The following is a 16,259-nucleotide window of genomic DNA, read 5'->3' as shown; positions in this document are numbered from 1 at the left end:
GATTTCATGTTAAGATTACATGAAATGTTAAAAAGGCACCAGCAATAACTTAGCAATAAACACTTATTCATGTAAGTGCATTTATTTATCTTCTTTTGTTTTCTAGGTAAGTAAGATAATGACCATTTTAGTCATAAAAATTTAAAAAGCCATTATTAAAAGGGACAATTTTATCCCATCAAATATTAGCAACTTTCCCCCAGGTGAGAAAGTTATTTATCCAAACGGAAAATAAATTTTCCATAGACAACATAAGTCTAATAGAAAGTAACATGGATTTCTTGGTCAGTAGAACCAAAATTCCATTGACCAGCTTTCCCCTCTCAAAACCTAAAAAATAAAAAAGAACAGACCCAAAAATGTGAATACAAGTATACGACCTTAAAAGCACCTTTAACTGCCAGCACCAGTGCCACTTTCAGTTTCAACCATGCAAATGCAGGGTTTGATTGCACCCACAATTATCCATGCTATCTCAGTCTTGTCTAGGGGTGTCAATTGGACTGGATTTGGTCCAATCCGATCCAATCTAATGTGAGTCCATTATAAATGGGCCAGGTCCAATCCAATCCAATGAACGTTTTAGACTAACTTGGACCAGTCCAATTCAATGTCTGGACTGTCCAAGCTATTTAAATTCATTTTGATTTAGATTGGTTCAACCCAAACCCGATCCATTGACACATATATTCTTATATTATATGAATGGAGTAGATATTGGCTTAATCCAATATAAATTTATTACGGATGGACCAGATCCAATCCAATCTAATAAATATTTTGAATCAAATTGGTCCAACCCAATATGTCTTGTTGCTCCGTCCAATCTGTCCAAATTGATTTTAGATTGGATGGGATCCAATCCAAAACCAGTCCATTGACACCCTTAGTCTTGTCTCTCAGAACTGATCACTGCTGACTTGCCATGAAGAAAATCCGTATTACTGATATAGATGTTAAAATTAGGGAAAAATATCAAAATTAATGGAAGAATATAGCATTCTGGCTGTTCGTCTTTCCCTAAAGATGGCTGATATATGTTTATAGTGCATGCACATATATAGCTGCTGCCTGCTGGTTAACAAGCAAAATCTGGGAAGAAACCCTTTACAATTTGCTATGTTAATATTAATAGATACTTACCCACCTTTGTTCCATAACAAATTTTCATATCAGAGCCAAGAATTATTCTTTTTAAGATAGCATACTGGCCAAAACATGACTCCTGTTACCAAAGCCAAACAACCTTGGCTCCAAGAGGCAGAAGCAGGGTATAAGGGTTTATTTAGTTCCCTAGAATAGGTGACTGGAATCGGAACCACACCAACAATTTATTTGGTCGGAATGGGATTCTTCACAGAATGGAATGGCGATTCCAAGCTCCTTTTAAGAAGTAAAGAACTCTTGACAAAAAATTCCCCAACCCAAATATTAATGAAATAATAAAATATTATTAAAGTAATAATAAGATACAACTATAAAATTATAATATATTAATAATTAAATAATAATGATAATAACAATAATAATAATATAAAATTGAAATATTTTTATTGATTTCGATCCAACTCCAAATAAATCAAACGACAATGATTGGAATTACTACGATTACAACCAAATAGGCATTGGATTGGGAATAGACAATTCTGATTCGAATTCGAATTCCAATCCTATGGACTCTAAGAATATAAGCTTCAGCAAAAAAGGACTTCCACTGTAAATTTCAAAGAGAACCTTGGCGATATGGCATTTGCCTCCATGAAAGGGTGATTAGTCGTTATATAATTGGAGCGTGATTATAAGTTTTTGTGCACTAATCGATCACCAACCAAAATGGTTCAAATAGTGTCTTTGCTGCTTCAGAAGCATATCTAGACCCGACCCCATGATTTCTTCTGAATACAATGAGCGTTTCGGTTGCTGCAATAGCTACTCCGGTTAGTCTGGATTCTGTAGAACTAAGAACTCCCTGGTCCTGGCAACTCAATTTGTAAAGGGCTAAATGATGGGCAATTTTTAAACTCTGAACCAAAAATATGAGAAACTATGATTTGGCCTTTGCTTGACATCTTTCTTCTGTTTGTTGGGCAATGACATTAATGATCAATCTGGTGATGTTATATCCACAACGGTTCGGTCTCTTGCCCAGGACAAGCAGGAATAAGAGGGTTGCATGATTAATCGCTGTTTGTACAACAGAATGCAGTCATCGTCCAACTTTAACAGCTGCCATCATATGGATTACAATTTCGATTTCTTTTTGAAAGAAATGCATTCATCTAGAAATTCTGATACTGTGCATGACTCCACAAGTGCAATAGTTGCTAGATGATGTATCTATGGAATGGAAATAATTGGGAAATATGATAGAAAGAAGCCAAAAGCTACGACAAGGCATTTAGGTATTTGCAATTTTGCACATCCACATGGGAGAGGCCGAGAGGGGGGTGGCGACAGGGCTAAGATAATAATTAACGTATAGCTCTATGCGACAAAATTGATGAATAAATTGTACAGCCTGGATTGACTAGAATGTGCAGAGGTAAGATGTATGGTCAATTGAGTATTGACCACTTGGTCGGTGCTGGTTTAGGGTATAGACCCTGAATTGGAAGAAATTAAAGGCTAATACAGAGGATGGGCCATCTTGGTATCTTATGCGCACATGGTTTCTGCTCGTCCTGGCCACAGTCAATGGCAGCTGTCCTTTAAAATTTGGATTCACATCTGCGCCCCACAATGCCCCACAGCACACTCCCACCTTGTATTGAGAACATCTCCCGTACTTGTTATCGGGAGATGTTCCCCAAGGTGAAGATGTGTTGTGGGGCGCAGATGTGAACTCTTAAAATTTAAATGATTAGGTTTAAGGCCCAAGGGGGACAACGGGGCAAGGATGCTGGACGTCCAGCATTTTTCTTGAGGGATCTCAACCCTTCTGCCAAAAATTTGCAACTTGGTCTTCCAAAAGGGCCTCGGTACTTTTTTTTGGTAGGCAAAAATGTCCCCTCTTCTACTGTTCTACATGTTTTATGCAATCTTTGCGCTGATGATGATTCTCATGATGAATGTTGATGAAAGGTAGAATGCTTAGTTCATTAACAATACTTTTCAGCTAAAAAGAAGCCACAACTCAATTTCTATATACTCTCCCCCTCCCCCACCCCCAACTTGAATGAATTCCCACATTCGTCTTGCAGACTAATGAAAAGAATGCGATTTTACACAACTAACATAGCTTTTACATGAAGTAAATAAACCTAACCACAGTGGATGCATCATCTGTCCAAGAACTCCTGAAAGGAAAAATCACTAAAGCACCCTACACAAATATTCCTGCATGATCCAAATATGCTCCCTAACATAGAGGAACACTTTACTTGTTTTTTCTATTTTTTCCTTTTGAGCGATTGCAGAGCACATTTTTGTTTTTGTTGTATCTTTAGACCTGTTATTTGGGGTGTTTAAATAAAAGTTAACCCCACCTTACTTTGATATTTCAGATAGAATTGACTGAATCTTCATCACTCGCTTCACTGTCACTACTACTGCTCCCACTCCCACTTCCACTCTCACTGCTGCTCTCACTGCTCCCACTTGAACTTGAAGTCTGCTCATCTCTTTCTTCAGCATTCACCTGAGCCCTCAAGGCCTCTGCGGCATTAGGGCCCTTTTCTGCCTCATCATCACTGACATCTACATCAGCGATCTCATCATCCGTGTCATTCTGGTTGATACCAAGCACAGTATTGATCATTTGTTCAGCAGCATTCCCCTTGTTAGATGTTCTCCCATCATCCTCATCATCAATGACAATATCCAGGTGCTCCTCCAGGTCTGGTGACTCACTCGGTGGATTTGGTGCAGCAGTTGGATAATCAGCCACTGTCCTTCCAGTAGGTCTTGTACCTGGTATATATATTAACATCTTTAGATAAAAGTATAAAACTAAAAAATAAGGCAGTTCCAACAGAGGCCTTGAGGGAAAGAAATCATTAATTGTAGATTCCATCTGAGAAAAAGAAGAATACCCGGGGAAAGAAATTGTAGTGGATAACAGATGCTTATATCAAGAAAATAAGTTATGGTTAAGAACTGAAATATTAAAAGAACAAAACAGCTTTACATACTACCTAATTCTGATCCAAACATGGTTATTTACCCATCCAGTAGGATAAGTGTCTTGTACTGGTGGTGGTAATTTAGAGGTCATAGCTTGTTCCATGAATTCAAGGATGTGGAAGTCTATCAAACAAATCCTCAGCTATATCTTAGTTGAACTCAAGGTTTGAATATCCGATTGAAAAGTTCTGAGAGACTCAGTTTGTTGTCACCATCATCATCATCATCTAAACCTTGTCCCAACTATATGGGAATGGGATCAGATACATTAGTCCTGTTTCGCCATTCCATTCTATTCAGTGCCAATGACTAGAAAAAAAAGTGCTTAGGGAGAAAAGTTAAATACTGACTTGGTGCTCATTTGGGAGGGCTTCATGCAGCAGCTTCTGGCTTTGCAAGGTGGGCCCCACACAGAAAGCCTAGAAGCTATGTTTGGTGAAAAACTTGGAATGCCCAAATATGCTTTCATTCAGCCAAGAGATAGACTTTTCAGTGAAGCTGGTTTTAGTAGCTTCTTCAAAGCAGCTCAGTGAAAGCTGCTCAAAGAAGCTTAAGCGCTTCCAGACAGGCCCTTGTACCAATGGCCAGAAAATATCTGGAAGTTAGCTTGCTCCTTTTCCCTCAAGTGGTTCAAAGATGATTAACTTGCTTCCAAATGTGTGGGGCATGATAATCAGATGATTTTTTCACATTTTTCTTTGGAGTATGAAATCCCCTTAGATTTCAGCAAATAAATAAGTGCATCGTTTTTTTTAATTGTTTACCTGAATGGCGTCTTCAGTCATTATAGTTTGTACAGCATGCATCTTACAAAGCATCCTTACATTTTTCAACTTGTATTGTTTCCAATGCATTCCAATTCATTACAAAAAGTTGTCTAGTTGAGTCTTTATTTTCAATGGCTAACAAGAAATATGACAGTTAAGAGTCCAGTGGGTAAGGCAGATCAGCAAACTTGATGGCTGACTCACTTGCTAAACAGGGGGTCTCTCGGGATTCTTTATTTTGGGCTACCTTGTAATTATGTTCATCTGATTTTGTAATTATGTGATCAAGCTTAAAGGAAAGGCCACATCTTGTGCCTCTCCTTGGGTTGCCTGTAACTCTTATTTTCTGATTAATAAAATGCTTACTCATTTAAAAGAAAAAGTAATCTAGTTGAGTCAATTGCTGTGATTGTGTTAATGCCTGTGAAGACAAAAGCATTTTGTCAAGAGCCAGGCAATATGTATCTTACAATGCCTGCTTACAATTTGTAATGGTTATGTCACCACAAGAGCACTCAAGGATCGTCCATGAAGGTAGACAAGGCAACTAACTCAGATAATTTATTTTTTAATAATTGGAATACCTTGGAAGTTGGAAACAAATGGTGATAACAATTTTATTTTGTCTACACGAGATGGTATGTCTAAGAAATAATACAAATCATGAGTTTTCTTACACAGCTATCTACAAGAACCTTTAACTTAGATAGCTACACCATGGGGAAGTCATAGCTTTGAACTACAAAACAAACTATTTGGATTCCTCAATGCCCATCAACAGCAAATACAATATGCATTCTCAAGGTACAAGGCTAGAAACAATTGCTTGTCCCTTTGCACAATTTGCATAATGTTATGGTTGCCATTAGACGGTTATATAACATCTGTAGCATTTGCTAATTACCAAATCACATGTTGACATAATACCATATACCACCACTGGAAGATTGATATTGGCCTATTGGGTAATTCAAACAATGGCTTTTGCTAGCTTTCCTCTTCTTTCTTAGTCATTACCATAGTATTATGAACTTAAACCCTCATGAGTCTGAGGCAGATGTAGAGGTGAACACAAACCAAGCATTTCACAAGCTATTTGAGCTCAGTTCATGAAAAGTTCAACTCGGCTTAGTTTAAATCGAACTTCAAGTAGAGCTCAAGCCCAATATGTAAGCTCATTTGCTAATCAAGCTTATATTATATATAATATTTTTAAATATATAATGATAAACAATTTTTTACATGTATAATTTTTGTTATTTTTATATGAATCTTGGCACACTATTGAGCTTGAACATACAAGCTTTTGATTCAAACCAAATTCGATCTCATGTCTCTAGCTGTAAATGAGCTCGAGACTGAACTTGAACCTATACTTTTCTGTCTAGCCAAGCTCAAATAACCAGATATTCGGCTTGGCTTGGCTCGAATCCACCCCTAGCAAATGATAGAAAACCATGACCATGGGCCCATGACAAATGGTAATATTGTAAATTAATGCAAAAAATTCAAAACAAACACCTTAAGGGGTGGCATTAACCAATGTTTTAAAATGTGGAGACATGACATGAGGTGATCCACTACCTAGAGACAAGGTTCAAAGTATCGATACATTCCGATACGCCCAATTTGGCGTATCGGATTTTGTATCAACACGCTTTTATTTTTTTAGTTTTTTTCAAGCATGTTTGGGGAGGGGAGGGGGTCAGTTAAAGGCTTGATTACCCCTTGAAACAGGTCTTACCTCGAAACTCCCCTTATTTTGCGTATCAGCGACTCACCAATATGATACGTATCAGTCGATATGTATTGATACTTTGAATCTTGCCTAGAGGTGTAAGGAGTAATTCAGAACGCAAGAGGCATAAGTTTCCCGAGCACAAGGAGGCTTAAACCTCCTCAAGAGGAGGAAAGGAGGATTTCATTTTTTTTTCACATATGCCGCAGGGTGGGTTGAGGGGGTTCAAAAAGGATTAGAAAGAGAAGAAAGTCCATTTTCCATCTATCATTTTTTTTTTATAATTTTAGTATTATTTTATTAACAAGATAATGAAAACTATTACAGGCATCCCAAGGAGAGAACATATTACAAAGCAAATTTTCCCTATTAACCACTTGGTTTGGCAAGACAATCAGCCAAAGCATTCCCCAACCTTCCCACCCAGTGTAAGCTAATAGTCATGTTTCTTATTAACCACTTAGCTTTCTTTAAGAGATTCCTGTAGCACCAAACCACTGAGTCCGAATCTGCCAGACACCCCACAACAACTTTAGAGTCTCCTTTAATTATTAGATTTTCTACACCAAGCTGATTTGCAATTTAAATACTTGTAGGGCCACTAATATTTCAGCCCTATTAGAGTCTCCCAAACCCAATGGACCAGAGAAGAAAGCTAAGATGATCTCTCAAGACCCCTCCTATTCCAGAGGGTCCTAGGTTACCCTGATTGCTCCCATCAAAATTCAACTTTACACTTTCTTTTTTTTTTTTTGATAAATAAGAGTGACTTCATTAAATCAAATAAAGAGAGTACAGTCAGCCTAGGAGGAGGCACAAGGTGTTACCTCCCCCAAGGTCTGAACTATAAGCACTAAAACACACAAGCCTGAAACACAATTACAAGGTAGCCCGAAACAGATCTCCCCTTGATACCCCTTGATTTGCTGATCTGCTAACCCACTGAATCCTGACTGTCATATTCCTTGTCAGCCATTTAACTTTCTTTAACAGATCCCTGTAACCCCAACAAGCTGTTTCTCGATTTGTCAGCCAGCCCACTACTACCTTGGAATCCCCTTCAACTACCAAATTGTCCACTCCAAGTTGATTGGCCAGCTGTATACCTTGTACCACTGCTAGTATCTCGGCCCTTACAGAATCACCAGCACCTGCTGGTCCTGAAAATAAAGACATCATGTTGTTGTCTTTATCTCTCGGAGTCCCTCCTATTCCGGATGGCCCTGGGTTACCTTGGCAGCTACCATCAAAATTCAGTTTTACCATTCCTTCTGGTGGGGGTTTCCATTCTACTTGTGGTTTGTTCTTTGTGGAGACTGTAGAAGCCACTGCTGCCCAATTTCTCCTTAAATCATCAAAGGAGTAGTCCGCCATCAAGTGTGAAGATTCCAACCATGAGGTTGCCCTTGTCATCAACTTTACACTTTTTTTACGAGGAGGAACCCATTCTGCATTGACCGTATCTTTCCTAGAAGAACTAACTGCCATAGCTGACCAACTCCTCCAAAGGTCATCGAAGGAAAAAGGTAGGAAGATAGTTCTCAATCAATGTATTGTTCTTGTCAAAATGCAGTCCTTGACAATAAAGAGGCTTCTTTCTTTTTCTTGAAAAATTCTTGCATTCCTTTCTTCCCAAATTGTCCAAAGGGCAGGCTGCTTTAATACATTTCCACATACTTCTCCCTCTTTTAGTGGGGCACACAAAAAAAGATGGATGCAAAAGAGAATATATTCTATATCATTTGTGATTTATTTAGGCCTCAGTTCAAAATTGGAGAGAAAACCATCTCATACCCATCAATACTTGTGTCTTAAATTTAAAGGGTTAAAACTTGCCTATTTGATATGATTTTGGTGTAACTAGATACGTTATCCAGTTAACTATCCAACAAAATCAAGATTGCACAACATGGAGATCAATTGAGTGATTCATACCTAATTTACAGGCGATAATGAATCTATGACTGGATTTATGTTTTTGGGTTATTTTCTAAATACCAAGATATGGGTATCAATATGTATATGTACATGGGGCACAAGAATACAACTCTTTCGGAATTTTTGCATGTAGATATGCATGCATGTAATGCTTTTACATGAAGTTTTTGAAGCCAAGTTTTTTTTTTTTTTTCTTTTTTCTTGTTTGAGAAAAGGGACCTTGTAAAGTTCAACTTAACTTCTAACATATACAGATTTTTTATTAATGATTTGCTAGAACTTACAACTTCACATATTGTAGAAGCAATATATATATATAGTATTCTTTTTTTTTGAGAGGTAAAGTAAGAAATTTATTAATTCAGAAAGGACTCATTACAACAGGAGAGCTAACCACAAGTGGCTACTCAGTACACAGGACAAGTTACAGATCCCAAATGGATTCAGATCTAAACAACTCAGGAACATTCAAATTTTTAAAGTCAGGGCCTACAGACACCCAAGAAATCAGCTTGCTGCACAATCTCCTCAGTGCTCTTTGATTTGTTGCTGAAAACTCTTCTGTTCCCCTCTGACCAAATTACCCACATCACAGCCGCAGGAATGGTTCTCCAAATTAATTTTCCTTTTTTCTTCAGACCTTGAGATTTCCAGCAAAGTGATAGGCCCCCAATTAATTTTACGTATGCCAGGAAGGGGAAAGGTCAGCTTTCGTCCAAGGGGGGAAATAATTGAACATGGGGGAACTTATGGCTGGAGGGAATAAGAAGAGTAGCATTTATAGCTTGTCAGTTGGGAATAAGAAGAGTAGAATTTATAGCTTGTCAGTTAGGAATAAGAAGAGTGTGGGGCATTTATAAGTTGGCCAGCTGGGCATTTATTATGGAAGGCAGTTATGCTGTAAGATGTGTATAAGAAGGGGCTTTGGGGGATGGAGGAGACAGACTTTTGTTGAGTACAAAATTCTGAGAGTGCTTGGGAGAGCCGGCGGTCTCTCGAAGAACCGACCTACTGTAAGTGATCTTCTTTTCGTCTGAATGAATATCAGTTCCCTGTTGATGTACTAGTGGTTTGGATTCTGCTGTGAGTCTGTGAACTGCATGTCAAATTTCTGAGTCATATCAGTGGTATCAGAGCACGTCTTTCCTCGGCCATGGTGACAGCTAAGGAAGTGGCATCGCAGGTGGAGGGTTTCGAAGAACGCCTGTCTTCTCTGCATTCTAGATTTCGTTTGGAGATGGATGGCTTACGCAATGAGTTTCAGCGACTCGATCCAGATAAGGTAGCTGCTGGACTTTCGAAGATCTCGTCCCTAGAGAACTCAATACAATCTCTGGAAGGAGGTGTTCAAGATCTGGTGAGACGATTTGATTTGTTGCTTCAGCAACAGGCCTATTCAGCTCCTTTGTCTGCAACTGACATTGCTCCTCCTTTAGTCACATCGAGTCGTGCGGCTGACAATGGGAAGAGTGCAGCTTTCCCAACGTCTTCTTCAATGTCAGTGCCGGAGCATACTTCTGATCCACTTCCTCAGAAGTTGGAGTTGCCCATTTTTTATGGGGAAAATCCGGACGGCTGGCTTTTTCGCGCAGAGCGCTATTTTGAGATTAACGGCTTGCTTCCGGTGGAACATCTGCGGGCGGTAGTGGTCTGTTTAGAGGGTGATGCACTGGCTTGGTATTATTGGGAGGATGGTAGGCGACCTTTTCGTAGTTGGGCAGAATTCAAGGAACTCCTCCTTGAACGTTTCCGATCAACTCAGGAGGGAAACTTGCAGAAGCAGTTTCTATCATTACGTCAATCCACTACTGTCAAGGAATATCGTCGCCATTTCAAGGTGCTTTCTGCCCCCTTACGTGACCTACCAGAATCAGTCCTTGAAGCAGCCTTTGTGAATGGGTTGCGCCCAAATATCCAGGCCAAACTCCGACAGATGGAACCCGTTGGGCTGATTAGAAAAATGGTTGCAGCCCAGAAAATTGAGGAAAAGAATCAGGCCTTATGGGCCTATCAATCAAGTTCATTTCCTCGTGGGCCCGCAACGTCCCTCCCTGGAACCCACTTTAACTCACGGGTTTCGCAAGTGACTACTTCTGCTGTCACACGACCTGCACGAGCCGCAATCCCTCCTCCTTCATCAGCCCCTATTATTAAGGCCCCACCTCCTGCTTTCAAAAAGATGACTGACAAAGAGATGTAGTAGAAACGTGCGAAGGGTCTATGCTTCCGTTGCGATGAGAAATACAGCCCGGGACATCGTTGTGCTCAAAAATCACTTCAGGTTTTATGGGTTCAAGATGATGTGGAGGAAATTGCTTCTGATGCGTCTAATTGGGACTGCACTTCCGGGGACACTGAAATTGCTCCGGCTCCAGAATCAGCTGCACTTTATGTTTCGTCTCTTGTTGGGTTGTGTGTGGCAAATTCCCTTAAAGTGCGTGGACGCATTTTGTCACGTGAGGTGGTCATATTGGTAGACTCGGGTGCATCCCACAACTTTATCTCCGAAACTTTGGTGGAAGAATTGAAATTACCCCGCACCCCTACACACGAATTTGGAGTTCAAATGGGAAATGGTGATGAGGTGAGAACTTCCGGAGTCTGCCGTCAGGTTTGCCTCAACTTACCCGAATTGGATGTCGTTGCTGATTTCTTTCCCTTAAAGTTGGGTTCTACGGATGTAATTCTTGGTTTTCCTTGGTTAAAATCCCTCGGGGACTTGGTGATGAATTGGGGCAACATGTCTATGAAGCTCAATTTGGGAGGTGTTCGGGTAAAGTTGCAGGGCGACCCTTCTCTCTGTTCCTCTCAGGTATCTTTGCATGATATGATGCGTAACTTACAACATGAGGGACAAGGGTTTTGTTAGAATTAAAACAATTGCAGATAATGGATTCTCCGTTGAACTCTATCTTGCCTACATCCCCGCCAATCTACGCTTTACTAGATGAGTTCAAAGATGTTTTTGACATGCCTACGGGCTTACCCCCTACACGGGCTACGGAACATGCTATTGTCTTGCAGGAGGGCACTTCTCCTATCTCTGTTCGTCCTTACAGATATCCTCAATTCCAGAAAGATGAAATTGAACGCCTTGTCTCTGAGATGTTGGCTGCGGGTATTATTCAGCCAAGTACTAGCCCCTACTCGAGCTCGGTCCTTTTAGTCAAGAAGAAAGACGGAAGTTGGCGGTTTTGTGTGGATTACAGAGCCCTTAACCGTGCTATGGTTCCGGATAAATTCCCCATTCCGGTTATCGAAGAACTTCTCGATGAGCTCTATGGTGCTTCTATTTTCAGCAAAATTGACCTTAAATCGAGCTACCACCAGATTCGGGTCCGTAGTGAGGACATTCCCAAGACTGCATTTCGCACCACGAGGGCCATTACGGATTCCTTGTCATGCCCTTCGGTCTCACCAATGCGCCCTCGACCTTCTAATCATTAATGAATACGACATTCCATGATTTCCTTTGTCGCTTTATGCTGGTATTTTTTGATGATATTCTGGTTTACAGTGCTTCCGAAGTTGCCCATTTGGATCACCTTCGACAGGTCTTCTCTGTATTGCGCGCCCACTGTCTCTTTGCCAACTCAAAGAAATGTATCTTTGCTCAGCCTAGCATTGGCTCTACGGCTAATGCTGATGTTGAAGTTGTTCTCCTTCGGCGAGATGCTATACTTAGGGAGCTGCGTGCTCATCTACACCGTGCACAACAAAATATGAAAGACTCGGCTGATGTGAGCCACCGTGATGTTAATTTTGAGGTTGGAGATTCGGTATATGTGCGAGTGCGACCTTATCGCCAGTAGTCTCTAGCTCGCCGAGCCAATGAAAAGCTTGCCCCTCGAATTGGCGTTGTCGCTTATAAACTTCAACTTCTTCCAAAAGCAAGGATTCATCATGTTTTTCATGTCTCGCAACTCAAGAAGGCAATTGGCAATCATGTCTCTTCTCCTGTGATTCCTTCCACTCTGTCAGCTGATATGGAAATGTTGGTGGAACCTGCGGCCGTTCGAGGGGTGCGTCCATCCACTATGCCTGGAGTTACTGGTTCGGAAGTGCTTATCCATTGGCAGGACCTGCCTGATTTTGAAGATTCATAGGAGCCTTTTGACTTACTTCGCGACCAATTTCCTCATTTCAACCTTGAGGACAAGGTTAGACTTTGGGCGGCGGGTAATGATAGGCCCCCAATTAATTTTACGTATGCCAAGAAGGGGAAAGGTCAGCTTTCGGCCAAGGGGGGAAATAATTGAACATGGGGGAACTTATGGTTGGAGGGAATAAGGAGAGTTTTGTAGCATTTATAGCTTGTCAGTTGGGAATAAGAAGAGTAGCATTTATAGCTTGTCAGTTGGGAATAAGAAGAGTGTGGGGCATTTATAAGTTGGCCAGCTGGGCTTTTATTATGGAAGGCAGTTATGCTGTAAGATGTGTATAAGAAGGGGCTTTGGGGGATGGAGGAGACAGACTTTTGTTGAGTACAAAATTCTGAGAGTGCTTGGGAGAGCCGGCGGTCTCTCGAAGAACCGACCTACTGTAAGTGATCTTCTTTTCGTCTGAATGAATATCAGTTCCCTGTTGATGTACTAGTGGTTTGGATTTTGCTGTGAGTCTGTGAACTGCGTGTCAAATTTCTGGGTCATATCACAAAGCAGTAGATCTTTTACTGAGTTTGGCATGACCCAACAAAGACCAAAAACTCCTATAAAATGGTACCAGACTCTCGAAGAGATAGGACAATGGATACACAGATGGTCTGTGGACTCGTGCAATAAACCACACAGCAGAGAAGGGAGCTGAATACCCCTTCTATCCAGGTTGACTCTTGAGAGACATTTGTTCAGCACCATTGTCCACACAAGGAAGATAGACTTCGAAGGAGCACAAGACTTCCACACTTGCTAGCAGGGGAACTCAATAACCCCTATACTGCTAAGTTTAATAGTAAGAGATTTGACTGAGAAACATCCATCCCTACTCCAGGACCAACTTTATTCATCTTCACCAAAAATGTCTATAGGCTGCTCCTGTAAAATCTGCAATAGCTGCATCACTCCATCAATTTCCCAATCGAACAAATCTCTTCTAAACTGAGGATTCCAAGTCACTGTGTTGTTCGAAACCACATAGGACTCCGCCACTGATATTTCTTGGTTAACTGCACATTGGAAAAGAAGGGGAAAAGCCTCAGCTAAGGGTCTGTCCAAACACCAGGGATCTTTCCAAAATTTCAGCCTGCCCCCATTTCCCACCTTACAACTCACACCTTTATACATCACAGGAAGATACTTAAGAATCCCTTTCCAAACCGAACAACCCCATGTTGGTAACGGATCCTGAGACTTCCAATTTCCCCAATCCACCCCAAATTTTGAGGCAATTAAGGACCTCCACCAAGCGGACCTTTCTGCAGCAAACCTCCAACACCATTTGCTCAACAAAGCCGAATTTACCACCTTCAACCTTCTTAGGCCCAAACCTCCCTCTGCCTTAGGAAGACATACTTGGTCTCAATTCACAAGATGCATTTTCTTCTCTTCTTCCCATCCTCTCTAGAGAATTTCTCTACAACCTCTCAAGTTTCTTTGCAATTTTAGATGGCATAGGAAATAGGGACATGAAGTAGGTAGGGAGGTTGGCAAGTGTACTTTTGATAAGGGTCACTCTCCCTCCTATAGACAAATATTTGGCCTTCCAGGAGGCCAATTTTTTTCCTACTCTCTCAATGACTGGACCCCATATAGCAGAAGAATAACACTCAGCACCTAAAGGAAGGCCTAGTACTTCCCCGGAAGATAGTCCACCTGACAAGCCATCAATCTTGCATAGGATTCCAGATTTGGAACGGGGCTCACTGGAATGGTTTTGCTTGTATGAAGATTTACTTTAAGACCTAAGACTACTTTGAACCAGCAAAGGATACCGAGTAATACTTCCAACTGGTCGGTTGAGGCATCAGGGAAACAGAGAGTATCATCAGCAAACTGCAATAGCAAAACCTTCCCACAAGCCATTGGCTGCTATCTTAAGGGAAAATTGGGACAGGAGCTCTGATATGCAAATAAAGAGCAGAGGGGAAAGGGGGTCCCCCTGTCTAAGACCCCTCGAACTTTCAAAAAACCCCTTAGATTGACTATTGATCAACGCTGAGAATTTGGGAGAGGACATACATACTTTGATCCAATTCCTCCATTTCTGACCAAAGTTCATTTTCTCAAGCACTTGATCCAGACACCTCCAATTTACATGGTCATACGCATTTTGTATATCCAACTTTACTGCCAGCCTCGGAGATTCCTCCCTTATTCTTGAATCAATTAGCTCATTTGCAATAAGGACTGAATCAAGCATTTGTTTCCACAGGACAAAGGCAAACTGATTTTTAGAAATTACTCTACTTAACACCTGTTTCATCCTTATTGCCAGCACTTTTGCAAGAATTTTGTAGAAGCTATTCAAGAGGCTAGTGGGCCTAAAATCCCTAAGATTTATAGCCCCTTCCACTTTTTGGGATTCTTGACAGTATGGTCGGCCAAATATAAGAGGAAGAGGAGAAGAAGAGAAGAGAAGAGAGGAGGGAAGAAAGAAGGGTTTTGCAATGTAACAGTGCTGGCGGCGCCAGCCTTTATTTTAATATATATAGGGTAGCAGAAATAACAAGGGAAAAGACCCTTGTGCCCCTGAGTACAATAACAGACATAACAGAAAGAAAAAACGAAATAAAAAAACACTTTAATTAGCCAAACAAGCCCTAACATCAGCAACTAAATTATTTTAACATTATTTTAACACTCCCCCTCAAGTTGGAGCATAGATGTCAATCATGCCCAACTTGTCACACAAATCTTTGTGCCGCACATGATGGAGACCTTTGGTGAAGATATCTGCAAGTTGTTCTTTTGAGCTGACATATGGTGTACACACTTCTCCATTTTCAAGTTTCTCTCTAATAAAATGCTTGTCCACTTCAATGTGTTTCGTCCTATCATGCAGAACTGGATTAGCAGCAATATTGATGGCAGCTTTATTGTCACAGTAGAGTGACATAGGATTGCTTACTGCGAAACCCAGTTCACCTAACAGATTTCTTATTCACATGATTTCCGCAACCCCATGAGCCATCGCTCTATACTCTGCTTCAGCACTAGATCTAGCCACCACACTTTGTTTTTTGCTTCTCCACGTAACAAGGTTTCCTCCTACAAAGGCACAATACCCACTGGTAGACTTTCGGTCATTGACTACTCCTGCCCAATCTGCATCAGTATATACTTCCACTTTTAAGTGACTGTGTTTCTGGAACAACAAACCAGCTCCAGGAAACTTCTTGAGATATCTCAAGATCCTCTCTGCAGCCTCAAAGTGAGTTGTCCTAGGGTTGTGCATGAATTGACTAAGGACACCCACTGCATAGGCAATATTAGGCCTGGTCATAGACAAATACAAAAGTCTCCCCACGATTCTCTGGAACATCTTTACATCTTTCAAAACCTCTCCCTGACTGTCTCCCAGATGGTGATTAGGTTCAATAGGTGAATCAAATGGTTTTACCCCCAACTTGCTTGTATCTTCTAGTAGATCTAGTACATACTTCCATTGGGAAATAAACATGCCCTTGTGAGAGCGGGCAACTTCAACTCCAAGAAAGTATCGTAAGGGGCCTACATCCTTCACCTCAAATTTAGTGG

At 40.8% G+C, this 16,259-nt stretch overlaps 1 protein-coding gene across 1 annotated transcript in view; it reads right to left on the bottom strand.

Annotated features, from left to right (window-relative positions):
* Positions 1-3,108: 3,108 nt before the first annotated feature.
* Positions 3,109-16,259, bottom strand: part of LOC104587771 (uncharacterized) — a 28,035-nt gene continuing 14,884 nt past the window's right edge. Inside the window, exon 4 of the mRNA XM_010245492.3 lies at positions 3,109-3,909. Coding sequence (XP_010243794.1) covers positions 3,500-3,909 — 410 coding nt within the window. The 3' untranslated portion in view covers positions 3,109-3,499. The remainder of the gene's footprint in view (positions 3,910-16,259) is intronic.

The sequence above is a fragment of the Nelumbo nucifera genome, chromosome 4 (genome assembly GCF_055504915.1).
Source record: "Nelumbo nucifera cultivar China Antique chromosome 4, China Antique-T2T, whole genome shotgun sequence".
In the NCBI taxonomy this organism is placed as follows: Eukaryota; Viridiplantae; Streptophyta; class Magnoliopsida; order Proteales; family Nelumbonaceae; genus Nelumbo; species Nelumbo nucifera.
This window is presented reverse-complemented; position numbering and strand designations above follow the sequence as displayed.